Raw genomic sequence first — 27,667 nt, 5'->3', positions numbered from 1 at the left:
AAGGTTGACTATGGTCAACCTGTGCAATTTGTGGCCCACAGGCTGGAAGGAGAGTGGAAGAAAGAAGCATCTATCTACAAAGGACACTCTGTACATGTAATTCTGAATTAGGTTTTTAGGGATAAGCCTCTAAATTTAAAGGATCTAAAGCTGGCAAAAGAGTCATCTCAGAAGGTGAAGCAACCAACACCCCAAAGGCACATAAAGGCCCAAGTCTCCTTTTTTTGTAACCTTGTAGCTGCCTCTGCAGATAATTGCTGAAAACTTGGGGCTCCCTTTCTTCCCATTTTGAAGTGGGAAATACAGGAAAGAATTTAAGTTTAACTTCTAAACATAAAAAATAAGAGAGAGACAGACAGAGATGAAAAAAGAGAATCCTGGCCATATTCATACAGGGAAGCTTACTATTATTTAAGAGAAATAAGGTTGCAGTACGTGGGACAGTTAGACCTGTTCTGCTGCATGATTTTGTTAACTTTGGCTCTCTTTTACCAGCTGAAAAGTCCAAAAGAAAGTTCTTCTTTACAATTTTGATAGGTTAGCACTTCCACCTGGAAATCCTACAGATATATTGGATGTGCTGGGTAGGAGTTTTGGAAGTGGTGCTCTGAACATATCTGATTCGATAGTGAAGCTCTAAGAACATGTAAACTAAATTACATGACTAGAGAACTGGAGCTGATTCATATGCTGATTAAACACTGCATGTATCTTTTTATAGTGGAAAGACAAAGGAAAGATTTGTACAGTCCAAATCATTATTAACAGTGGTATTTTTTTCTTTCATTTTTATACCGAGCCTTTCCAGTCATTAATTCATGAAACCTATGAATTATTTAAAAAAAATTGCCAATAAAGACATGTCTATGATTGTTCATCTTAAAGGGATTGTATCTCTGATCATTGAGTCTATCAGCAACTGAGGAGTTTCACAACAGGATCACTTGCTGGAAAATGAAACACTAGACTAAATGGACATTGATTTGCTCCAACAAATCTCATGTTCTTTGTTGCATGAAGTGATGATGAATTTTAAGTTTAGATAAAAATATTTTTAAATCTTGTTAAAAATCAGATAAAACACTTCAGTACATGCATATCTACCTCACCTTTCCTAGTGTTTTACTTTTATGGCTAGCTGATTTAATGGTTTAAAAATGTCTTATTGTTTTATATGGTGCAAATATTCATTTTGGAAGCTATCTTTGAGAAGTAGAACAGAACTATCTTTAACAAGGTGACTGCAAATACTTTTAAGGAAATACCTACTGTAAGTCTGACTTTGTTCTCGTTCACAAAAGGTTATGGAAATGAACCCCCTGTGAAACAAACTCAGGAGTTAAAATTGTCTGATGTATATCTGATACCAAAAATAGGAGCTTAAATTTAGCATGTTGATGTGACTGCTGCCTTCCCAGATCCTCCCACTCTCCACCACAGCAGCTGCAGCTAAAAATAGAAGATGATAAGAGAGAGGGTTTCTCCATCAGAAAAACAGGTCCTGAGTACCTGACAGAATCACAAAGCAGCAATGCACTCGCTACGGTTTCTGAGTGCTGAAGTTCTGGTATCTAAGGGGCAGTTGGTAAGGCAGAACCTGAGCCATCTTGCGCACAACCTCTTCCCTCTTCTTTTTAAGGCAAGCTACTTACAGGAGCAGGTGGAGGTGATTCATGACCTGGTGGAGAACTGGCCACTGGCCGAATTCAATGTTGGAAAGTTACTGGGAAAGACAGCTGATCACCCAGAAGACATCAGTAACCGAGCCTGTTCTCTGTGCCTGACCAGCTGCCTAGCTGGTTTGAAGGACTATGTTTTGAATTTCTCATCACCCTATGCGAAACGACTCAAAACCGTGGACTTAACAGGCATAAAGGATGTTGAAGTTCAACTCTGCCCCTGTAGAAAAACAATGGGACGGTGGGCCCGGACAGAACTTCTCTCAAGGACCTGCTATGACCTGCTGGTGGACATGCAAAACTCGCCCTTCCTTCCTGATGTGTTTGAAGTCTCTGTGGATGTCTATGCCGACATCTTTGTTACTGAACGAAACTATGAGTTAGTTGTCCAGGCACTGCTAATGAGGTGTCACTGCCCACTCAAAATCCGCTGCAAAGCCTTCCGAGTGGACAATCTGGCTCTACGGAAGCTCTTCTACATCATAAAGCTTACGGAGCCCTCTTCCTTGGGCAAGTTTGAAGTAGTTCACAATGTTAGGCTCCATATGGAACATTTGCAAGTGCTTTTTAATAACGTCCAGTTTCCTAAACTGGTATCACTCACACTGCCAGCTGGGACCTTTGATGTGAGAAGGCTCACACCAGAGGATGAAGACATTCTTTCAGGAATTGCGGAAAAGATGAGCCAAATGACTCAGCTGACGGAGTTGAGCCTGGCATTTTCCACCCTCACCGGACGGCTCCGTAAACTGCTCAGGTAATGCGTTCCACATTGCTTTTGCTGTGAGTCAAAGTGCCAGGCAGTTGGAAATGCATGAAGAAAGGATTAGGTATCACCGCTACTACTACTGTTATTGGGAGGAAAGCACGGTGATAGAGAACAGCAATTGCATGTTGCTGGTTAATTGATAACAAATCACTCACTCACCAGGATGGTTCCATATTATTCCAGTCTTACTTGGGGAGGAATTGAATCTGACAGAAACCAGCTGTCTCAAATTGTCTCCTAGACACTCTGGCTAAGAGAAATGAACTCAGATTTTCAGTGGCTCAGGCCAATTAATAAGAGACCAACAAAATGTTCCCATGGGGATTTCCAGGTAAAATATTCTGCTGAAAGGTTTTCAACTTTCAATGCATGAGACATTTTATTCTTTGGAGTTCATAGTTAATAGTTTTGAGCAGTAGATGTCCAGTGGGTACAGGTTATATTACCATGAACTCCAAAGTGCCTTCTTCCAATTCTTTGATTGTTTTACCCTTCCCTTTGGTTTACAGAACATATTTATATATCTCTACTGAAAAGGAATTAAATCTGGCTTAATCCCATGTGTATAAGACTGATCTGTAATCATGATTTTAAAAATGCAGCAGTTTGGGAAAAAATTATTTGGGGTCTGATCAAGCCCTAAATGACAAACCAAAGGAAAGTCTCTTTCTATACAAAGTATTTATATTTCACATATGAAAATAATATCTCAATTGTAATTTGCTATCAAAAGCAGTTTTATACTATAGAAGATCTAATTTTTTTATCCCAAAATTATATTGGGGGCACTTTCTGAGCCAACAGTCAAATCAATATCAGTTACAGCATACTATTATTATTCTTACTATGCCTGAGACAGAAAAGAAATTATGAGCAGCTACTGAATTCATTATTTAAGTCATCATCCTGGCATGGAATTACTTTCTTTAGCTCAGGCTTGTCCAAGCCATGGCTCATAGGCTGCATGTGGTACTGGACAGCTAAAGTAGCTCCACAAGATAATAAAGCAATATAAAAAGGGTTTGTCATTAGTAAAGGAGAATATTTGTAGCTCAAGGTGAAATGAAGGGTCCTTGGTGCTCTCTGAGCTTGGTTGTTTTCTTGCAGATGTTTAATTATCCAAACTAGGTAACATCTTCAGTGCTAGTTACCTAGTTCAGGTAATGAAATGTCTGCAAATAAACAACCAAGCTCAAAGAGCACCAAGGACTCCTGAAATTTGTTATTTATATACATTATATATTTTATCAGCAGCCCAAGACAATTCCTCTTCACTCAATGTGGTCTAGGCAAGCCAACAATTGGACTATCAAGCTTTATAAAAATCTAAAATAATAAAGGATCAAGAAATCCTAAGCCTTTGGATAAAAAGTTAAGAAGGATCTTTTCTACTGAGATGTGACATTAAAAGTGAAACTTAAATTCATAAATTTAGGTGCACATAAGGAAGCCCTTTCTTAAGCCAATGTCTTTGTCTTCCTAAATCTTGAGCAGCTACTACCCTTAATCTCACCAGCAGTCCCTCTAATTGGCTAAGGAGGAGCCTACGCACACAGACCAGAGGTGGTATTCAGCAGGTTCTGACCAGTTCTGGAGAACCGTTAGCGGAAATTTTGAGTAATTTTGAGTAAATATCACCTCTGGAGATTTTACAGTATCCGTCCCCTGCCATGCCCACCAAGCCACGCCCACAGAATCCCACCACTGATCACAGACACAGACCCAAACCTACACAGACACACACAGAAAACAATAGTAACCCCATCCTCATTCTCATTCTTCCATTGCTACATTTTCTTGGGGGACAGGAAAAGCATAACAACCAAATTCACAATATAGAGAAGGTTGCACGAACCATTGCAACCAACTTTTTCGAAGGGTTTGTGCTGTAATTCTCACATTGCAGATTTGGACAAAGGCACTACAATATTTAAAGGATTGTTTTAAGTGTGTTTCTTAAGGATTGCAAAGGTGGAAATGGAATACAGGAAAGCCTTAATTCTAGCAAAAATATGCCACAGAAATCTCCTTTTTTCTACCATGTTCTTATATTCCTTGATTGGATCCCAGGCCATCCCTGAGACAGCTTTAAGTCACTTATGAAGTTGTACTGGAAAGAAGCGTTATTTCCCTCAACAAAGTTTTGCTTTGATTAGAGTGATGCACTTCACCAACCACCCTACCAGTGGGGCTTTCAGGTGCCCCACCTCCACCCCCCAGGAGCTTGGGATCAACCAGGGACCTATTGGCCACTTTAGGCTGATGCAAACAGACTCCCTTTTTTTCCAGGCTATTCTTGACTCATAGCCCACGGATCTAGATTAGTTTGGGCAGCAACTTACCAAAACTGGCAGAGCGGATGCTGCACAATGCAAGGGGAAAGAGAAAGCTAACGCCTGAATAAGTTTTGAGTAAGAGCTACATTTATTGGTCTAGCCACCTATCAACATTTGCTTCTTCTCTAATCCACATTCCACATTAAGGACAGTGGTTGGTGACGATATTTGGTGAGAGGAGAAGAAAATAACGATGTGAGACTTCCTCTCCTTAATAAGGTCTCTATAGACAAGAAGGGCATGGCTATTTGGGAATCTCATGTCTGTGGCTTGCTAGATTTGGGGAGGGGGAAATATCTGTATTCAGTAAATGTTATATTAGTAGAGCTTTGTGTCAGTTCATTGACTGTTAGACATCTTAATTTGGCCATGAAGAACCCTGAATCAATATTTTTACCAATTTTGTGGGCACTCTAAATAATTTGGTATATAATACCCTGGTTTGACCTCTCCACTGTTCAGCCCTACTCTTTCTGGAATACTTGAAAATAATGTGTCTCAACTCCAATACAAATATTCTGTTTACATCTCGACTCTGTGTGAAAGGAAACTAATTTATTTCCACTTTCTTCTTCCTGTACTTCAATCAGCCACCAATCTATATGAGGACTTCTCCTCTTATCCCATGACTGCTAAATTTGCTCAGAGTCTTTGATGAGGGACTTTATTAAAAGCCTTTTGAAATGCCAGATAAACAAGGTCTGGCAAATGAATCACATCCACTTATTTGACGAAACTTTCAAATGTCTCTCAAAATTAGTGAGGCAGGAATTATCTTTGCATAAACCATACTGAAGAATTAGCAAGATGTTACCATATGCCCAGATGACCATTCTATTTTTTAATACCACTTTTCCACCAATTTACTTAGCTAGGTGATCTATACTTTCCCCGATCCCTTTTTTTAAAAATTGACACTAGAACCATTTTCCATTCTTATGTTACAGAGGCTAGCCTATGCATGTTTATTTATCTCTTGTTTTTAAAAGCTGTAGAATGGACTAGTACAATTATTGGATTTGTGGTTTTATTGAACTTTACAGTCCTTTGAAGACACCGCTGAAAATGCTGGATGTTTCCAACTGTTCTCTGAACCATCCTGACATGGCTTATTTAGCCAACAGCCTGCATTCTGAGAATCTAGAAGCTCTTGATATCAGTGGACATGATGTGGCTGATTTGTACCCATCAACCTTCTTCAAACTCCTGAACCGTTCGTCTTATACACTGAAAAGCCTCACACTTGAGGAATGCAACATTCAGGACATTCATGTCAACATGCTGATTTTGGGGTTGATTCCTTGTCAGAAATTAGAGGAGCTAAAGTTCCTTGGAAATCCTCTATCTTCTCGAGCCTTGAAATGCCTTTTTAATGTTTTCATTGATTTTCCAAAGCTGAAATATATCGAATTTCCGGTTCCGAAAGATTGCTATGCAAGCAACATCAGTTACCCAATTGGGGAAAGTGATCTTTCGAAATTTGACCACCAGAAATATGAGAGAATAGTCGAAGATCTTCATATGATTTTTTTGCAAGCAAAGCGGGAAGACATCAAGGCTTCTACGCCCCTCTATGGAGGGTATGATGCTGCAATTCAGGAAACAGGAAATGAACTAGGAATTTCTTTGTTGAAGTCATTCCAAGATGCCCTACAAAATTTCAGCGTGGCCCTTAAGGAAATGAGCTGAAGTTTGAAGCTGAAGTGTATGCAAACGAAATATGAGCACATAGGGAGAATTGAAAAGGGTTTGTGGTACCCTCAAACTCATATCGTGGTCACCTTATGGTTGTTCTATAACCATCCCCTTTGATACTGGTTTGACCTTCCAATATCTTCATTTCTTGAGAAAATTCAGACATACATACTAAAAATAAGATAAATCACAAATCTATTAAAAAGTATGCATGGACATAGTGACACCCATCTGTTCCCTATTACACAATGCAGTGTTGTTGGGCAGGCACTCTGTTTAGGGAATTCCAGAGCAAGCATACAGTAAATGCAAAACTGCAACCCACATTGCATCCTTCCTCATTTATTTTTATAGATATTTTGGCAAGAAATTGAAGCCCTCATTGACAAATAAAATATCTGATATGGATGCTAAATAGATGATGGTTTCAGAATACTTCGACATATGGTACTTACTATTTTAAGGTCATGAGCCAACCTGAGATTACACAGTGTCTATGCATTCAATACTAAGGTGAGATATTCCTGCCAGTCTCTCTTCTTTTTAATTTGTGGAATGGACATCTTATCCTAGACTGCCCAGTCTACCCAGTTTGTCCAAGAGAACGTGATTCAATTAAATGATTTCTATGCATGTATGAGTTAGGGAAATGACTACCACTCTCTAATTTTCAATGTTTTTCTTAGTATATCAGATGTTAAGTGCCACATATGACTGAGTTATACACAAGAAATATAGACTATATATATTTTTGCCGGATTTTGCCTGACAGTATATTTGATAATAACTACAGAGAAGTAACAAGTTTATCGAAATGCGTTTTTCTCTTAGAGTTCTTATTCTTCTACTTCGCTTCTCATTTTCTTGCCCTCTATCTATTTTATTTTTATTTTATTTTATTTGGTTTGTCAATTGCTTACAAGATAATAGGTATAAGTAAAAACATAGTTATGGATGCATGGATACATATAAGAAAAATAAAAGAAACAATAGGACAGGGACGGTAGGCACGTTGGTGCGCTTATGCACGCCCCCTACAGACCTCTTAGGAAAGGGGTGAGGTCAGTAGTAGAATCTGCTAGATTGTGAACCAAAAAGGGAAATACAGGTAGTTGTCAACTTACACCAATTCATATAGTGACCATTCAAAGTTACAATGATCCTGAAAAAAGAGACTTATGACTGTTCTTAACACTCTCGACCCATGGTCACATGATCAAACTTCAGGTGCTTGGCAACTGGTTCATATTTATGACAGTTGCTACATCTCAGGGTCATGTGATCCCACTTTGCGACCTTCTGATCCGCAAAGTCAGTGGGGAATCCAGATTCACTTAATAATCGGGTTATTAATTTAACGAATGGAATGATTGACTTAACAACTGTGGCAAGAAAAGTCATAAAATGGGGGCAAACTCAACCATTGGGGAAAACCTTACTCCTGAACTCCTGTAATGTAACCAGGGCTGGGCTGCTGGGGGTTCGCAGGGAGTGCCCCTCGCTAAATTTCTGTGCAGTTCAGAGAACCCCCAAATCCCACTCCTGGCTGGCCCCGCCTACCCTGCCCCTCCCAGGAGTCCCCAAGCGGCCCATTTCGGATGCAGGTATGTGCAGTTGCATGCAGAGGCTCAGAGAGGGTGAAAAATGGGCCTCCTGGAAGTTTGGGCCTATTTCTGGCTTCCCAAGAGCCTCCGGAGCCTGGGGAGGCTGTTTTCACCCTCCTGGAGGCTCAAGGAAAGCCTCCAGAGCAGGGGAGGACAAAAACACACACACACACACTATGATGCAGGAGGCCAACTAGGCCACGCCCACCATGGCCACATCCACCCAGCAACTGGGCAGAGAACCCTTTGCTAAAAATTTTGAAGCCCACCCCTGACTGTAACAACAAGTGGGCCTTGAGAAAGTAAAAATGAGGTACTCCCATTCTCCCTCCTCGCCTTTGGGAAGGAGAAAAGGAAAGTACAGGTAGCTCTTGACCTCCAACGATTCGTTTAGCGAAAGTTACCATGGCACCTCAAAAAGTGACTGATGATTTTGTCACACTGATGACCATTGCGACAACCCCCAGGGTCAAAATTTGGCCACGAGATAACTGGGATATATATATATATATATATATATGATGGTTGCAGCGTCTCAGGGTCATGTGTTCATATTTTGCAGCCTTCTGACAAGAAAAGCCAATGGGGAAGGCCGACTTACTTAACAACCGTGTTACTAATTAAACCACTGCAGTGACTCACCGAACAACTCTAACAAGACAGGTTGTAAAATAGGGCAAAACTCACATAACAACTATCTTGGTTAGTAAGTAATGCAAATTTTGGGCTCAGGTTCTGGTTTGAGGACTATCCGTAATCACATCAGGGGAAGGAGAAACAAAAAGGGAGAAGGACCCTATACAAAACACAGAAAGAGCCAAATTGTCTGATCAGGGGAAAGAGTTTGTTAATGGTGACTTAAGTTACAGTATCTTTATTTATTTATTTATTTTATTTATTTATTTATTTGATTTGTCAATTTCTTACAAGATAATAAGTATAAGTATAAACATAGTTATGAATACATGGAATGGGTACATATAAGAAAAATAAAAGAAACAATAGGACAGGGACGGTAGGCACGTTGGTGCGCTTATGCATGCCCCCTACAGACCTCTTCCTCTTCAGTTTCCTCCCTGCCTATCTGGGGATTATAGTGTAGGAAATCAGCACCCACCCCTCTCCTAGAAAAATGAAATAGCCTAGGAAATATTAAAAAGGCAGAATATTTTCCCTAAAAAGAAAAGTAGAAACTCAAAGAGGCAGAAACTCAGCCCTCACCCATAATGGACCATTACTCTGGCCTGGCCCAGTCTATTTTACATAACAAAGATCTATTCCAGGTAGAGCTCTAAGAGGAATTGCCCAAAGCCCTTTCATTACATCATCATCCAGCAAGGCTCAACCAAGCCTGGCACTCAGGACAGCCTACGGAGTTGCCCCTGCATGGCCCCATGGGAGTCTGACAACCAATCAGAATACAAGCTCAAATTCAAATGTCAACAGAGGATATATAACTAAGGGTCTCTCGGCATCTTAGCCTTTTTCTTTTCCTTCAACCAACATCTTGAAGCATGTGATCATCCTTTTCACTTTGGAGCTTCAAGCCATGTGATCCTGTCCACCATTAAACCATCTTTCCAAACAGCCTCCATGTTTCCAGTGTCTCTTTCCCCACTTGGAACTGAACCCAGAAGGATATTTCTTCCAACAATTGCTTAGCTTAACCTGTAGCACACTAATACACAGTACAAGGTCTGTTCAGAGCAGAGGTCTCCAACCTTGGCAACTTTAAACCTGGAGGACTTCAACTCCCAGAATTCCCCAGCCAGCAAAGCTGGCTGGGGAATTCTGGGAGTTGAAGTCCACCAGGCTTAAAGTTACCAAAATTGGAGACCCCTGATACAGAGTCCTCACAGAAGCTCTCGCACAGTGTTTTTCAAGCCTGACAACTTTACAAAATATGAAGAACACTGCTCTGCACCAGAGTGGACAACCTGAAACTCCAGGTCGCTTGAGGTCTCCAAGTTTGCTAAGGATTTTTATTCCTGCACCCCTCAAGACTGTTTATAATTTCTGAAAATCAAGTGGAGAGTTTTCCACTATTGCGAAGGAAGTAGTTTAAGCCCTGGAAAGCATGATATGTGCATTAAAAGACTAAAAAAAAAAAATCTTTCTAAAGGATTTTAGGAGGGAAAATCCTTCTAAATCCTAGACATTTTTCCTAGGAAGGAAAATCTGATTTAACCAGCATGTCAGGTGCAGCTTCTCCTCTATAGTGCTGCCTGATTTGACCTTTGACCTTCCCCAAATGCACAGTGGAATGTGTCCTTCCCACCGCCACTCCTTAAAACAATATTTCCAAACTTTCAACAAGAGTGCCAAGGAAGCCCTGTAGACTAGGTATAAATTTCTGATCCAAAGCGTCTTACATTCAATCAGGAAAACTAGACTGCAGAAGATGAGAAAGTGTGTGGGGGTAGCTGCTGCAGCGGAACTAATGAACTGCTAATATCTCAAATAATGCTAAATTCCAGAGAAAAAAAATGTTTTTCTTCCAGATCTAAAGTACCTTCCTTATATCTTACAAAATGTGTGTTTGAATCAATTACTTTTGAACAAAGGGAACATTATTCTTAATTATGCCTTTAAACGCTTTTTAAACAAAAAGCACTGCATATAAAGCAGGTCACCCTGTACAGCAGGGGTGGGCAAACTACGGCCCGTGGGCCACATCCGGCCCATTGGTCTGTCCAATCCGGCCCGCCCCTGAAAAAAATCGCTGGCCGTGGCATATTTCCCTGCACCATGTGGCCCCCAAAGCTGCAAAACAGTGCGGAGCGCTCTCGGGGGTAGGAAAGAAAGAAGAACTTTGCAAAGGCCTTGGCTGGGAGTTCGAAATCACCTTCGAGTGCGACCTCTCCGAAGGTGAGTCCCCGCCGATCCCCCTTTTTTTCCGGGCTTCAGGCTTAAACTTTGCAAAGGCAAAGTTTGCAGGCGGGCGTCTTCCGGCCGAGGAGTGGGAGGGTTCCGCCTGGCGGGCGGGCGGGCTGCTTGAAGCGGGCTGCTTGGAGCCACCTAAAGCTAGGCCGCTGCTGGTGGAGCCTTGCCCTGCCTTGGTGCCCGTTCCCGGCTCGGCGGTCCTGCTCGGGTGGCACTTTAAAAGCCTGCTCCACCACCTGAGCAACTTCCCAGCAACTTGCGGCTTCCTTTTTCCTCGTGGGCGCGCGCCTGGCCCCAGGCTGCGCGGCGGGGAAACCCGGAGCACCGCCGGTCGCCTCCTCAAGCAGCCCGCCCGCCCGCTGGAACCCTTCCCGCTCCTCGGCGGGAAGACGCTCCCGACTGCAATCTTTGCCTGTGCAAAGTTTAAGCCTGGAAGCCCGGAAACCCGAGCAACTTCCCAGCAACTTTTGGCTTCCTTTTAACTCGCGGGTGCTCGCGCTGGCCCTGAGCCGCACAGCGGAGGGAAGCCCGGCCGGTGGGTGGGCTGCTTGGAGGAGGCGACTCGGTGGTGCTCCGGCAGCAGCAACAGGCAGTTCCGCCCGGGCTCCGCTCAGGTGTCCGGCTGGGGCTGTCAGGAGTTGCTACCGCCGGCGCAACACCGCGCGGCTCCAGTCCGCGTTGCCTTGGGAAGAAAAAGGCAAAACTAGGAGCCACTGAGCCTGAGCCTCCGGGGCCGTTGCTGCCGTTCAAAGCACCGCCGCGGCTCTTCCTTTTGCCTTTCCCTTCCCAAGGCAATGCGGGACTGGAGCCGTGCGGCCGCGCCGGCGGTAGCAACTCCTGACTCAGGGGCCTCCGAGGGGAGGAAGGAGGAGAAGAGGGGGAGAAAGGGTGGGGGCGATTCCCAAAATCTTGTGCTGACCCGGCCCGTCTGTCAAATTTTAAAAGTCCATGCGGCCCCCGAGCCAAAAGTTTGCCCACCCCTGTTGTACGCGATAGGATCTGGGGCTGGTGGGTTGGGTAATAGTTGCAGGGACCCATAATGGGTCGCCAGAAAAGTTTTAGCAAACACCAAGTCGCCTACCTTGAATTCGCGGCACTTTACGCTAGATCCGAAGGTTTTTCTGGTGAATAAGAAGGATGGATATGGTCGAGGTGAGAGCGAAGTTTCCCCCATTAGTAGTTCGGCAGGTGTCTTATTCGTGATGCTGTGTGGGGTGATGTGTTGGAGCAGGAGTATTCGGTTGAGCTTGTCGTCGATGTCCCCATAGTCCATTTTATGTAGGTTTTTTTTGACGAATTGTACCATTCGCTCCGCCCTTCCGTTAGCCGCAGGGTGCGCTGGCGAGGTGAGCGCGTGGCGGATGCCCGGTCCGCTAGGTACTGTTCAAAAGCTAGGGCAGTGAACTGGGGCCCGTTATCGGAAACTAAACGTCTGGTAACCCATGCGTCGCGAATAATTTATTCAGTTTATTAATGACTGACTCTGTTGTGGTTGTTTTCATCTTCTGGATTTCTAGCCAGTTTGAATAGGCGTCAACTGTTAATAAAACGTGTGTCCTTTGGTGGGTCCTGCAAAATCAACGTGGATACGGGACCACGGACCCCGAGGGTTTCCCACTCGGTTGGCGTCGCTTTAGGTGGGCGTTGCTAACGTCTTGGCACTTCTGGCACGTGGTTACCCAGGCTGCGATCTGCTTATCGATGCCCGGCCACCACCGCGTAGCTTCGTGCGAGCGCCTTCATGCGCACAATGCCCGGATGTCCCTCGTGTAATACTTTTAAAACAGTCTGTTGTAGCCTCTCTGGAATGACTACTCTATCCCCCAGATAACGCAGCCTCTCTGGGAGAAAAGCTCTGTTTGCCAATTCTTGAATGGTGCGAAATCATCGTGGAGTTGGTCAGCTGGCCATCCTCGTTCGACCCAGCTGAGAACTCGTGCCAGGACAGGATCCCATTTCGTCTTGATGGTGATGTCTCTCGCTGTTAGTGGCGGCGAGTGCAGCGCCTCGATTTGGAGCGTCTTGAGGGTTGGAGCTGGGTCGTTGACGGTTTCGGAAGTGGGGAACGGCTTAACGCATCAGCGTGGGGAATGGTTTTCCCTGGGTGATGTTGCAACAGATAATTGTAGGCAGCTAGGAACTCAGACCAACGAGTCATTCTTGGCGATAATATATAGGGGGTTGGCTTGTCTCCGCTATAATACCAAGCAATGGTTTGTGATCTGTGACTATCGTAAATGCTTGTCCATATACGTATTCGTGAAAGTGCTTCACAGCAGACACAACAGCAAGGGCCTCTTTATCGAGTTGGCTATAGTTCCTTTCAGCCTTTGATAATGTTCGTGAGAAAAACGCAATAGGTCAGGGGTGGGCAAACTACGGCCCGCGGGCCACATCCGGCCCGTTGGTCTGTCCAATCCGGCCCGCCCCTGAAAAAAATCGCTGGCCGTGGCGTATTTCCCTGCACCATGTGGCCCCAAAGCTGCAAACGCCTCGGCTGGGAGTTCGAAATCACCTTGAGTGCGACCTCTCCAAGGTCAGTCCCGCCCGATCCCCCTTTTTTCCGGGGCTTCAGGCTTAAACTTTGCAAAGGCAAAGTTTGCAGGCGGGAGCGTCTTCCGGCCGAGGAGTGGGAGGGTTCCGCCTGGCGGGCGGGCGGGCTGCTTGGAGCGGGCTGCTTGGAGCCACCTAAAGCTAGGCCGCTGCTGGTGGAGCCTTGCCCTGCCTTGGTGCCCCATTTCCCGGCTCGGCGGTCCTGCTCGGGCGGCACTTTAAAAGCCTGCTCCCAGCACCCGAGCAACTTCCCAGCAACTTGCGGCTTCCTTTTTCCTCGGGCGTCGCGCCTGGCCCCGAGCCGTGCGGCGGAGGGGAAACCCGAGCACCGCCGGGTCGCCTCCTCAAGCAGCCCGCCCGCCCGCTGGAACCCTTCCTGCTCCTCGGCGGGAAGCGCTCCCGACTGCAATCTTTGCCTGTGCAAGTTTAAGCCTGAAGCCCGGAAACCCGAGCAACTTCCCAGCAACTTTTGGCTTCCTTTTAACTCGCGGGTGCTCGCGCCTGGCCTGAGCCGCATGGCGGAGGGAAGCCCAGCCAGTGGGCGGGCTGCTTGGAGGAGGCGACCCGGTGGTGCTCGGCAGCAGCAACAGGCAGTTCCGCCCGGGCTCCGCTCAGGTGTCCAGCTGGGGCTGTCAGGAGTTGCTACCGCCGGCGCAGCTCCGCGCGGCTCCAGTCCCGCGTTGCCTTGGGAAGGAAAAGGCAAAACTAGGAGCCGCTGAGCCTGAGCCTCCGGTGCCGCTGCTGCTGTTGCAAAGCACCGCCGCGGCTCTTCCTTTTGCCTTTCCCTTCCCAAGGCAATGCGGGACTGGAGCCGTGCGGAGCGCGCCGGCGGTAGCAACTCCTGACTCAGGGGGCCTCCGAGGGGAGGGGAAGGAGGGAAGAGAGGGGAGAAAGGGTGGGGGGCGATTCCCAAAAATCTTGTGCTGACCCGGCCCGTCTGTCAAATTTTAAAAGTCCATGCGGCCCCCGAGCCAAAAGTTTGCCCACCCCTGCTGTACAGGGATCTATTCTTAAACTGCATTGTTCTCTGAGTCATCATTTAATCCTAAATAAAGTCATAGACATAAACATTCGTTATGGCTCATTGAATATACTGTATAGTACATAGGCATACAAGCACACACACAAACACACACACACACACACACACACTAAGAGAGAATTTAGTGTAGAAAATAGAGATTATTGCTTCACCTTCTATATTCAAAAGTAATATCCAGAAATGAGGAGAAACATGTTATATTCTGGGCATGGGTGCAAGGAACGGAGACTAGTCAGAGAACTAGTGAACTTCAACTCTTTATTAAGGATTAGGAACAGAGCGTAAAAACCTTGGGCAGCAGCAGCTCTTTTATAGAGCTGGCTGCTGACCCGTTAACCAATGACTTGTGTCCAAATGCTTAACTTTTGCCCAATGGGAGATGTTCAACTAATAGCCAATCAGGCTGCTCCGTAAGGACCAATCCCTGTTCGCTATCCATGGGCCAATCAAAGGTGCAGGATTACAAGCCTGCTTATCATGCGGTTGATAAGTTTTATTAAATAGTTTTTATTAGTTCATAACACCCCTCCCCCCTAGGTTCCATTTGAGGGGTGCGGTAACATACTCGCGTAGATATGCAGGTCGTTTCACCTGCCTGTTTGATTTTCGCTGCTCCACCGGTTTTTGTCTGCAGTCCGATTCCGGTGGAGCGCTTTCAAGGTTTCTGGTACAGCTAGTTCCGTTTCTGTGCGGGAGGACTCGGCGCGGCTCTCGTTGTTGTTATCCCAGTCTCCTAGGCTTACTTCCGGGTCCCATGGGCTTGCCTCCCTCGTGCTATTTCTGGGCGGTGATGCCACCCCGCTCCCTGATTCTTCTTCAGGTTGCGCGTATCTTCGGTTAGGTTGCTGGGTCCCCGTGATTACGTCGTCATCTATTCCATTTTCGGCCTCCTCGATATCCCATCCCCCCTTAGTTTGTGAATTAGGGAAGTCACGGGAGGTGGGTGCCAATCTGGATCGAAGCTGATCTATATGGCGTTTCCATGCTCTCCCGTCATTAGTCTGTAGGCCAGGGGTGGGCAAACTACGGCCCGCAGGCCACATCCGGCCCGTTGGTCTGTCCAATCCGGCCCGCCCCTGAAAAAAAATCGCTGGCCGTGGCGTATTGCCCTGCACCATGTGGCCCCCAAAGCTGCAAAACAGTGCGGAGCGCTCTCGGGGTAGGAAAGAAAAGAAGAACTTTGCAAAGGCCTCGGCTGGGAGTTCGAAATCACCTTCGAGTGCGACCTCTCCAAAGGTGAGTCCCCGCCGATCCCCCCTTTTTTTCCGGGGCTTCCAGGCTTAAACTTTGCAAAGGCAAAGTTTGCAGGCGGGAGCGTCTTCCGGCCGAGGAGTGGGAGGGTTCCGCCCGGCGGGCGGGCGGGCTGCTTGGAGTGGGCTGCTTGGAGCCACCTAAAGCTAGGCCGCTGCTGGTGGAGCCTTGCCCTGCCTTGGTGCCCCGTTTCCCGGCTCGGCGGTCCTGCTCGGGCGGCACTTTAAAAGCCTGCTCCCAGCACCCGAGCAACTTCCCAGCAACTTGCGGCTTCCTTTTTCCTCGCGGGCGCTCGCGCCTGGCCCCGAGCCGCGCGGCGGAGGGGAAACCCGGAGCACCGCCGGGTCGCCTCCTCCAAGCAGCCCGCCCGCCCGCTGGAACCCTTCCCGCTCCTCGGCGGGAAGACGCTCCCGACTGCAATCTTTGCCTGTGCAAAGTTTAAGCCTGGAAGCCCCGGAAACCCGAGCAACTTCCCAGCAACTTTTGGCTTCCTTTTAACTCGCGGGTGCTCGCGCCTGGCCCTGAGCCGCACGGCGGAGGGGAAGCCCAGCCAGTGGGTGGGCTGCTTGGAGGAGGCGACCCGGTGGTGCTCCGGCAGCAGCAACAGGCAGTTCTGCCCGGGCTCCGCTCAGGTGTCCAGCTGGGGCTGTCAGGAGTTGCTACCGCCGGCGCAGCTCCGCGCGGCTCCAGTCCCGCGTTGCCTTGGGAAGGAAAAGGCAAAACTAGGAGCCGCTGAGCCTGAGCCTCCGGTGCCGCTGCTGCTGTTGCAAAGCACCGCCGCGGCTCTTCCTTTTTGCCTTTCCCTTCCCAAGGCAATGCGGGACTGGAGCCGTGCGGAGCCGCGCCGGCGGTAGCAACTCCTGACTCAGGGGCCTCCGAGGGAGGGGAAGGAGGAGAAGAGGGGGAGAAAGGGTGGGGGGCGATTCCCAAAAAATCTTGTGCTGACCCGGCCCGTCTGTCAAATTTTAAAAGTCCATGCGGCCCCCGAGCCAAAGTTTGCCCACCCCTGGTCTAAGGGGTGGGGTTATATAGTCTCGCAGGTAGGCGGGTTTCCGCACCTGTCTACCTGACTTGCGCTGTTCGAATTGTCTTTGCTCGGTCTCGGGTTCCGACGGGCTGCTCGCGGAATTCCCTGGAACGGTGAGCCGGTTCCATAGCTGTGACTCCCTTCAGGTGACCTCGGGATGATTGACACGCCTCCTTCGTTGCTACCGCTTGGGCTCTCAGGGTTTGCTGGACCTGTTCGGTTGCTGCTACTAGGTGTGACGATCAATTGCCAAGGCTCTTCATCAGCTGGTGAGTATTGTAGGCTTTGATGTGGTGATCGTGGGGTTCTTTCTTCTATGCCAGATGTTGGTTCAATTTCAGAACCCCCAGTTTCCCTCCCCCTCTGGTTTCGTGGTTAGGGTCCCTGATGGGAGATGTGGTCAGCCTGGATCGCAGCTGGTCGATGTGGTGTTTCCACACTCTCCCATCTGTGGTTTCTAGCCGGTAAGAGCGGGGGCCTGTAATTTGAGTTATTTTGGCAGGGATCCACAGAGGGTCCCCTGAAAAGTTCTTTGCAAATACAGGGTCTCCTACCTTGAAGGCACGGGGTTTACTGCTGGAACCCAGGGGTTTTTCCGGGGTGTATGCAGGGTGTAGGCGGTCTAGAGGCGATCTGAGTTTTCTGGCCATCAGAAGTTCAGCTGGGCTTTTGTTGGTCGTAGTGTTTGGTGTAATATGCTGGAGAAGGAGCATCCTGGTGACTTTATCGTGGATGTTGCCTTGTTCCATTTTTTGTAGAGTTCTTTTTGTGAACTGAACCATTCGTTCAGCTCTACCATTCGCCTCCGGGTGAGCCGGTGATGTCAGTGCGTGTCGTATGCCACGGTCTGCTAAGTATTGTTCAAAGGCTAAGGCGGTAAATTGAGGGCCATTGTCGGACACCAGGACATCTGGTAACCCGTGCGTTGCAAAAAGTCTGTTCAATTTCTTGATGACTGCATCTGTGGTGGTAGACTTCATATTGTTAACCTTGAGCCAGATAGAGTATGCGTCTACTGTTATTAGGAAAGTATGCCCTTTTGTAGGTCCCACAAAATCGATATGGATGCGTGACCAGGGACCCCTGGGCGTTTCCCATTCGGCTGGTGAGGCTTTCGGTGGGGCCGAGCGTGTCTCTTGGCATTTGCTACAGGTGGCGACCCAGGTTTCAATTTGTTTGTCCATACCTGGCCACCAGGCGTAGCTCCTCGCCAGCGCTTTCATGCGTACGATGCCCGGGTGCCCATCGTGCAGTAATTGTAGAACTTTTTTTTGTAGTTTTGCTGGTATGACCACTCGGTCTCCCCACAACACGCACCCTTTTTGTGAGAAGAGTTCTGTTTGTCTGTTCTTGAAGGGTTTAAATGTTTAGTTGGGTTCGATTTGGGGCCATCCCCTCTCCACCCAGCCAAGAACTCGTGCCAAGCATGAGTCTTTTTGGTTTCCAATGCGATGTCTTAAGCTGTTAGTGGAGGTGAGGGAAGTGTCTCAATTTGTAGTGTTGATAGTGTGGGAGCCGGGTCATCTTGGAGTTCTGGCAATGGAGAGCGGCTCAAAGAGTCTGCGTGGGGAATGGTTTTCCCCGGGCGATGCCTCAATTAGTAGTCGTAGGTGGCTAGGAACTCCGACCATCGTGTCATTCTAGGGGATAGAATATGTGGAGTAGGTTTGTCGCCTGCCAAGATGCCCAGTAATGGTTTATGATCTGTGATGATGGAAAATGATCTCCCATACACATACTCGTGGAACCTTTTGATTGCAGATACGATAGCGAGGGCTTCCTTGTCTAAGTGACTATAGTTCCTTTCTGTTTTTGACAAAGTTCTTGAAAAAAAATGCAATAGGCGCCTCTGTACCGTTTGGCAGGACGTGGCTCAGGATGGCTCCTACTCCGAAAGGTGAGGCGTCACAAGTCACAGTTAATGGAAGTGTTTCATTGTATTGGATGAGCACTGCATCCGGGTTAAAAGGTCCTTTACTTGTTGAAAGGCATGTTCCTCCCTTCGTCCCCAAATCCAGGAAGCCTTTTTATCGAGGAGTCTATGAAGGGGTTCAGCAACGGTCGCCTTCTGGGGTAGGAAAATGTTATAAAAGTTAATGAGTCCCAGGAAGGCTTGAAGGTCTGTTTTGTTTTGTGGTCTCGGGGCATTTTTGATGGCAGCCAATTTCTTTTCTGTAGGGTGAATTCCTTGTTTGTCAAGGAGGTAACCAAGAAATTCAACCCTTTCAGTGCATAACTGGCACTTTTCCTTCTTTACCTTGAGGCCAGCGGAACTTTTGTAGGACTGTCCTCAGTCATTTTTCTAACTGACTCTTTGTTGGGGCGGCTATTAACACGTCGTCGAAGTAAGGCACGACCCCTTTAATGCCCTGCAACAACCTTTCCATCAGACTTTGGAAAATGCCTGGTGCTACGCTTACTCCAAACTGGAGTCTGTTACATTTGAACGCGCCTCTGTGCGTAACTATGGTTTGGGCTTCGGCGGTTTCAGCATCTACTGGCAGCTGTTGATAAGCTTGGGCCAGGTCAAGCTTTGCGAATATTCTGCCACCCCCAAGTGAATGAAGGAGATGCTGGATCACGGGTACCGGATAGGCGCTCTGCTGTAACGCGTGGTTGAGGGTGGCCTTGTAATCCCCACAGATTCTCAAAGATCCGTCAGGTTTTGTGGGAGTTACAATCGAGGTCTCCCATCGGGCGTGATCAATGGGTTCTAACACGCCTTGTGCAATTAGTTTGTCCAGTTGCTCGTCAATTTTTGGTTTGAGAGCAAAAGGGACACGGCGTGGTTTTAGGCGAATGGGCGCAATATCAGGGCGGAGATTAAAAGAGATAGGGGACCCCTTGTACTTGCCTAGATTTTCACTGAAGACTTCTTGGAAGTCCCGGACGAGGGCCGCTTCCCAGTCTTCGTCTACAGTCTGATTGATGCCTGCCATTTCGATTCCTAATGGCGCGAACCACTGTAGACCCAGTAGGCTGGGTCGGTCTCTGTCAACGATGGTGAGAGGTAGTATTGCGGAGTGGTCCTTGAAGGAGACCTGGAAGTGACTGGAACCAGCGACCGGAATCCGGTTGCCCTGGTAGTCCTTTAATATAAGTCTCTGAGTGCTGAAGTCCTGGCGGCGGATGTTGGGAATCAGCTGCTTCAGGGTTTTCCAGGAGACCATGGATAGGGAAGACCCGGAGTCCACTTCCATGATGCACGGTCGATTTTCAATGTTGACCTTTACACGGATTTTTTGGTGTCTAAAGATGAAGTGTGGCCGATGGTGATAGTCTGATGTGCTTCTTCTCGTCTGGGTGCGCCAGTAAATTTCCGAGTTCTGTTGTACTGGCTCCACTGGTTGTTTGGGCGGTCTCGATTTGTAGTGGTGTTGCCATCTGTTTGTCGGAGACTGTTTTCTTTCCGTTTCAGACTGGCTCCTCTTTTGTTTCGGCATACTTTAGCAATATGCCCTCTTCTCTCACAAAAACGACAGATGGCGTCTAGGAATCTGCATTCGGATCGTGGGTGGTTTCCGCCACATCCGGCGCATTGAAATCGATTTACGACCCCGCTGGTCTCGTTGTTCGCACTCTGACCGGAGTCTGTGGACTTCTTCCTCCTCACTATCTGATGAGGATTCAATGTCTTCATGATGGGCGGTTGACGTGTATTTCTCTGGTGGTGTTGCTGTATCGTTGGTGGGTTGGCGGCTGGCCCCATTTGTCTGGCGCATCCATGCTGCTGATTTATGGGTGGCTTCAGCTGCAGTGGCGTCTGCTATGGAATCTGCGAGGGAGATGTCTCCTTTGGCCATGATTTTGCTTTGGACCGTGGGGTCTCTTAGGCCAAGGACAACTCGATCCCTCATGGCTTTTTCTAGGTTTGCGAAGCCACACAACCCGCCTCAATTCCTTAGGTCAGCTACAAAATCCCGATGCTCTCACCTTCGTGTTGATCCTTTTGGTAAAATTCGTGTCTGCGGATGAGAGTCGGTACTGCCGGGCGTAGTGGTTGCGAAGGATGGGAGCAAGGGTATCCCAGTCCATTGACTTGACTTCAGCCGGTTTTGCAAGCGCTTTGGCCATTCTAAAGTCGGCGGGTCCGCAATGCGTCAGGAACACTGCTCGTTTTTGCTGGGAGTGGCATCCTTCAGATTGTTGGACTCTAGGAACATTTGAAACCTGTCCAAGTATGAGTCCCAGTCTTCGCTGGCTGGATCGAACGGGCGGGTGGTATAGCGCCGCTGGCCATTCTGCCGACGTCTGCGCGCTGTCAGCCACGTGCTCTGTCGATCTTTGGTGAGTGCTCAGTCAGCTCTGCTGTCTCCAAATCCCATCCTCGTCGCCAGTGTTATGTCTGGAAAGATGGGTCCAAGAACGGAGACGAGACTCAGAAAGTGACTACAGCTCTTTATTAGTCACTTCCGATCTGAGCGAAACTCCCTAGCCGCAGCAGCCCCTTTTATAGAGCTGGCTGTGGCTAAACGGCCAATGACAGTGGTTTGAGCTTGCCGCGCTTGGTTTGCCCAATCGCGGCAGCCCGTTACTAGCCAATCGGATGAGTCTGGAGCGACCAATCATGACCCGCTGTTAGCGGACCAATCCGTTTGCAGGCTTTCAAGCCTGCTAGTCCGAACAGTTGCTTCAGCCAAATCACTCTGGGCAGGCTGCTCAGAGCCATTGACCAACTCACCCCCGAGGTGCCTGGGTTCCTCCTCCTCCAAGCTGCCATCTGGAGAGGAATCTGAGGAAGCATCTGAGGGAGCAATCAAAGGCTACTATTAGTACCCCTTTGTTCTTTCTGGAGCTCCTTTAATTGCCCTCCGCTCTCCCCAGGTAGCCACCTGGACGCCTTCTGATCTGAGGGGCTCATCTTCTGGCATCGTAGCTTTTAGCCTTTTGATACTTTCCCTGGGGTTTTCTTACTAAGGATACTGGAGAGGGTTGTCATTTCCTTCCCCAGTGGACCACATTGTGTCAGCACCCTCCACTTGGGCCTGTCTGACTTGGGTGGCCCTGCGCAGCATAGCTCATTGCTTCACTGAGCTTCCAAGGAAAAACTTTGATCCATGAAGAGGCCAAAATAGATACCTCTTCTTATTGAAGAAGGCGTTCCAGGGAGTCCAGGCTGTCCTCTTCCAGGCTGCTGACATCCTCCAGGGTGTCTTCCCCTTCTGGAGAATCCTGTGAACCACAGTGATTCCTCTTTAGCCATCAGGGAAAAGAGACTCAGAATTCCTAAAAGAGGGCCTATTGAATGGGGACCACATCCATTTAGGCCACCAGTCCCTGCTGCTTTGCGGCAAAGGAACCAGTCGCACCAGAGCTTGGGTGCCTAGAGTTAGCCTAAGGACGTTGTCCCAAGGGCCGGGTGTCCCCTTGCTCCACTGCCCAGACTGCTCCAGCCCAGTTCACTCAGGTTAGGAGAACTGACGAGAGGGACCCTATCCCTCCCCAACCAAAAACACTTTGTCTTTCTTACCCATGGACTGGAAGAAGGACTGGCTTCTGAAGCCTCCGCATCCTGCTCCCTGCTATCCTCAGATTCCTCCTCCAGAAGGTCAGCTAAGGAGTTCAAATCCCCCAGGCTGCTGGAGCCCACCAGGACTGTCAGCGAATCCTGCAAAGGACAATATTAAATCCTAAGCTTTCTCCATTCCAATAAGATTGCTAAAGGATAGGGAGCCTTCTCCCGCTCCCATGAGGAATGATGGCATGGCCTCCATCGGCCCCATTGCCCAAGCTTTCTTACCTGTGAGGAAGGGGATTCCTCCCCACCAGGAGAGAGCTCCTCCTCCACCAGTTGCTCTTCTGGTTTCTGCAATAAAAATGCAAAGATTCCGTCTGTTGGCATCTCAAGAAAACCACACAGACAGGGCTTCTTCTTCTCACATGGGGAGGAACTGTCCAAGCCTTACCAACTCAGTGAAGGTCTCCAACATGGTGGACATCCCCGGCCTGCAGTCCCCGGCCTCTCTGGGGGGGAGAAAACGAAAGGGCCAAAGATCAAAAGTAGCCATAGGCCCTTTTTCAAGAGTGGTCATGTGGAGGCTCTAACAGCCCAGGGGCTTGGCCTGCCAGTGGGATTGCCCTGAGTCCTTCTTCCCGTAGCAGAAGCAGAGATGCCTCCCCTCTGCAAAAGTTTCACCCTCCAAAGCGTTACCTACCCTGGTAGGCAGGCACTGCTTCCCTCCTGCACGTCCCTTGGGCTCTGAGCCGTCTCCATCGGTCGGCTTTCTTCCGATGGATCCTGCAAGAAGAAGGCAAATATCCCGTCTCTTGGCATATTAGCAAATCCAGAGAGACAGGGCTTCTGCCTTTACTTTGGGGAGGAGCTGGTCTGGCCTTACCGACTCAGTGCAGGTCTCCAAAATTGTAGGGAGCCGTGGCGTCCACTTCAATGCCCTCTCATATCTGGGGAGAGAATGAAGGGCCTGAGTCAGAAGAAGAGGCAGAGGGTGGAGATGCCTCCCCTCTGCAAACCTTTCTTCTAGCCCTTCTCTGTAGGGCTTCAGTGCAGCCTCCTTCTTGGGGGCTTCAGAATCCCTCAGGTGAGAACACTAACCTCATTAAAATGAGAGTAGGCTTAACATCTTCCATCCTGGGGCTCCGGGCGGTGGCACGAACACCCATCACAACCTGCAAGTAACAATTGTTCATATAAAGTATGAATTAAAAATTCTCTGCATGTGATGGACATTTGTCTTCCCCAGAGGGCAAAGAGGCAGCAGGTCATGGAAAATGTGGCTGATAGGAAGAGGCTCAAAATGGCTCTTCCTTAGTTTTCTCCAGGATTTTCCCTTCCAAGCCATCAAGATCTTTCCATGAATCCAAGGGGCTCTTCTTCAGTTGTCTAGGCTGACCAGGTTCCCCTCAAGGGCAAATTCCTCCCTTCCCCCACCCGATTTTGAAGCCTGAAGCCCCACTGGCCATGTTGCAGAAGCGTCCTTACCCCAGGAAAGGAAGATCTGCCTCCATCAGACACATGATGTGTCTCCCAATCTCCCTGCTGGTCATCCGGTTCCTGTGCCTCCTCAGTGCTGACCAAAAGAAAAAGATGACATGTCAAAGAACATCCATCTCGCTCAGCTTCCCCTTTCTAACCCCGGCCAGCCTGCCCGCCCATCTTTTTCCCCCTGAAGCCCCTTCTGGACAAAAAGCTGCTTTGGGGAGAGGCCCTTAGACTCTGCATGCCCCCCATGCCCAGGGTTTAAAGAGAAGGTGGTGGTGGTACCTGTCAGGAGGCACAGGTATATCTTCAATGTTGCTCTTCCAGCAACAGAAAAGGCTCGAACACCTTTTCCAGATGTTCTGTGAAGAGAAGAGAAATAAATGTGAGTCAGTGAAAAGAGTTGAGAAGCGTGATTTTCTCCCCTACTGCCAGTTTCTTGGTAGCTGAGATGGCCATACTTACTCTGAAAAGCCTTCTGGCAGCCATGACCAACTAGTTGCTCCTACTCGCAGTGCACCAAGGGAGAATGGGCAGTTGTGCAGTGGCTAGTGGCTTTTCAGGGCAACTGACAACCTTGTTCCCTTGGCAACCAGGTAAACAATGGCCATTTTCTATACCTACACAAGGAGGGCAGCTCACCTGGGTCTAGGAGTGGCTGGTGGCTGACTCTTTGGTGGTCTTTGGCCTCTGGATTTCATGTGGGAAGTTGCCTGTTCATGAACAACAGAGAAGCTCCATCATTGTGGCACAAAGCAGAGAGGCAATCATGGAACCCTAGTGTGGAAGCGACTTTTAGTCCAACTCCCTGCCCAAAGAAGGACTTCTCCTACCATCTCAGACCCATGATTGCCCAATCTTTTCTTTTAAGTCTTGACAATGGAACATAAACAAGTCTTGGAAACAAACTGTTCCACAGCTTAACAGTTGTCACTGTGAGGAAATTCTCCTTATTTCCAGGATTGGATCTCTCTCTCTCTCTCTCTCTCTCTCTCTCTCTCTGATGAGTTTCCATCCATTGCTCCGTGTCCTTCCTTCAGCTGCTTTGGAGGATCAACCCCCTCTTCTCTGTGGCAGCCCTACAAGTATTGGAAGACTGCCATCCTGTCTTTCCTTGGTGTTCTCTTCAAGACGCCCCGGAAGCCAACTTGCTTCTATGCTGGGCTCCTTGGGCAATTTGACCTTCCTTTACCCATTGGGAAGCACAGCCTGGCATCTCTAGCTCCCCTGTTAGTGGGCCCCAATCCTGTCTGCTTAGAATATCCTAATATACAGTACATTTTCAGATTTGATTTTAAGGCGCCCTGACCTCTTTACACAGAGTCTCACTCAACCCAAGGGAGGGGTGAAGCATGAGGAGGAGGTTCAGAGGTGCAACCCCTTAATTGTGCCAGGGACACCAATGGAGGTGAGGATTACTTGGAAAGGCTCTGCAAATGTTGTCACCTTTCCATTGCAGGCCCCAAAGGTCTTTCCAGCCATCCTAGAGGCTCTTCTTCTTTATGTTACCAGGGTCCCCAGGAGGGGTTTCCTCCCCATCCCCATTCAGACTTCAGGCATGACCTCTCCTGGGGCCATGTTACTTGGAGCCTTCTGTGCCCCCACCCCTATGTGCCCCTGGGTGGAGGTACAATGACCCTGGCTGGGCTGCTGCCACTCGCTCGCTGCTGCTGCTGCTGCTGCTGCTGCTGAGGGACCATGCCGGACGCGCGTTGCCTCCTTCCATGGCCTGGCTTAGGAAGGGACAGGACAGGCCCTCCTCTCCCCTTACAGGGTTTTCCCCTCATAAAGTACAATTATTTAGTGATCTTCTTGAAAGTATTGATTACGAACTTTTTGTTTCCACCACAATATCTACAGATGTGTTTTATTGTCTATATGTATTTAAACAAGCCACTCATTATAGGTAGTCCTCGATTTATGACTGGTTGCATTTGAAGTTATGAAGAACTGTCCCAGGGTTATGTATGACTTATTTTAAGGATTATGGAGGCCGCATATCCCCACCTTACGATTTTTCTGGCAGTCCCATGACCAGGTGATCAAAACTGAGATGCTTGGCAACTGGTTCATACTTATGACCGTTGCTGTATCCCAAGGTCATGCGATTCCCCTTTGGCAAAGCAAAATCAATGCCGAAGCCAGGTTCGAAGTTACTAAGTTATCAACGGCAGTGAATCACTTATGAACTGTGGCAAGAAAGGTCACAAAATGAGGCAAAACTTACTTTACCAATCTCTCACTTAACAAAAGAAATGTTGAGCTCTGTTATGGTTTTAAGCTGAGGAGTACGTGTGCAGGAAAATGAGAACTGGGACTTGAGTCCATAACAAGCTGGCATTTCGTTTGAGTTTGTCCCAAGAACCTTTGGACAGAAAATTGTCCATATTCGCAAGAATATCATCCAGGAGGAGGAACCCAGTGTTACTATCCTTTGATTGATGGTCCTAAGATCCAATCAGTGAATTTCTGGGCAATAGGAAATGGCCTCCTCCTTTCCCAACACAGGGCCTCAAAATCAGGCCTGAGATGAGAGAGGCCTGCAGTCCAGGCTGTTTGTCCTCCTGTAGTTGCTCCTCAGGCTGAGAGAGCCAGTGTTTTCCATGGTTTCCACACTTTTTTGCAGTGAAGACAGACACACAAACACAAAAGCCCCAAAATAACTATGAATACCAGGGCAAAACAAGGGAAGGCAATAGGAAGGAATGGTTACACTGGATATTGGGAGCAAATGTTGAAATCTCTGTGCCTTTTTCTTTCTTTCTTTCTTTCTTTCTTTCTTTCTTTCTTTCTTTCTTTCTTTCTTTCTTTCTTTCTTTCTTTCTTTCTTTCTTTCTTTCTTTCTTTCTTTCTTTCTTTCTTTCTTTCTTTCTCTTCTATCTAGCCATCCATAGAATAAATTCCAAATCTTATAAGAATCTTTTTCTTCCTGTTCTCTAATTGTCATTGTCAATCTACTCATTTGCCCACATTCCATTATTTTCTTAATTGTTTCCTCCTCTGTCGGAATTTTCTCATTTTTCCAATTTTGTACAAGTACAATTCTAACTGCTGTTAGTACATTGATAATCAAATATGTTATCTCTCTGTTGTAACCTTCAGGCAAAATTCCCAATAAAAATATATCTGATTTTAAATCTATATGTTGTTTTATCTTTTTTTCCAACCACATGTATATTCTAGTCCATATTTTTAGTGTCAATGCATGTCCAGCACACATGGTAATACGATCCAGGTGTCTGATGGCATTTCCAACACTTCACCAATTTGTCTTTGAACTTCTTGGCTATTCTCGCTGGGGGTAAGTGCCACCTTTCAAACATCTTACACAAATTCTCTTTGTAGGTCGTTGACATGGTTAACTTACAGTTTCTAGTCCATAATGTGTGCCATTTATCCAAATCAGAAGAATGGACTTTTGTCGTCCTCTTATATTCTTAATTCTTAGTGAACTTGAATCAAGACTTCTTTTTCAATTGAAAATGTTGCACCAACTAACAAGGTTACTACTGAGTGGACAATATCAAAGCAAGGCATGCTACATTGCCATTCACACGAGGTAGAATTTTTGTTTACACTTTACTTGAAATCACTGTGCATGGAAATTCTCCATGCCAGGTTCAGACATGCACTCTCCCTGCCATTTTAGCTGTCTCATTTGTGTATCTTATTATATACAGCATTTTGCTAGTGTATGTATTGTAAAAAAACTTAGCATGAGCATAAATTATAACCTCTTAGACACTGTAACCTGGGTACTGATCTGTAAAATGTCTTTTTCTGGAAGAATACAAAGTTTATGCCGGTATAGAAGATCTACTGTGCTTTTTTGTTAGTACCATCATGATGTTCCATGGACCAATTTTCTTGAAGTTGCTGAGCGAAATTCTA

At 47.5% G+C, this 27,667-nt stretch overlaps 1 protein-coding gene and 1 long non-coding RNA gene across 2 annotated transcripts in view; both read left to right on the top strand.

The window, feature by feature from the left end:
• The window catches only part of LOC148132406 (uncharacterized), a 60,607-nt gene that overhangs the window by 9,061 nt on the left and 23,879 nt on the right, over positions 1-27,667 (top strand). The gene's annotated exons all lie outside the window — the stretch shown is intronic.
• On the top strand, positions 1,461-7,112 carry LRRC14B (leucine rich repeat containing 14B). The gene is made up of 2 exons (XM_026672840.2): positions 1,461-2,436; positions 5,828-7,112. Exons 1-2 carry the CDS (start codon positions 1,532-1,534, stop codon positions 6,471-6,473), a joined length of 1,551 nt encoding a protein of 516 aa, XP_026528625.2. The 5' UTR covers positions 1,461-1,531; the 3' UTR covers positions 6,474-7,112.

This window comes from Notechis scutatus, chromosome 2 (genome assembly GCF_049901735.1).
Source record: "Notechis scutatus isolate UNSWTSFEM ecotype Mainland chromosome 2, rNotScu1.2, whole genome shotgun sequence".
NCBI classification, from domain to species: Eukaryota; Metazoa; Chordata; class Lepidosauria; order Squamata; family Elapidae; genus Notechis; species Notechis scutatus.
The sequence above is the reverse complement of the archived record's forward strand: the minus strand, read 5'-3'. Positions and strand labels throughout refer to the sequence as shown.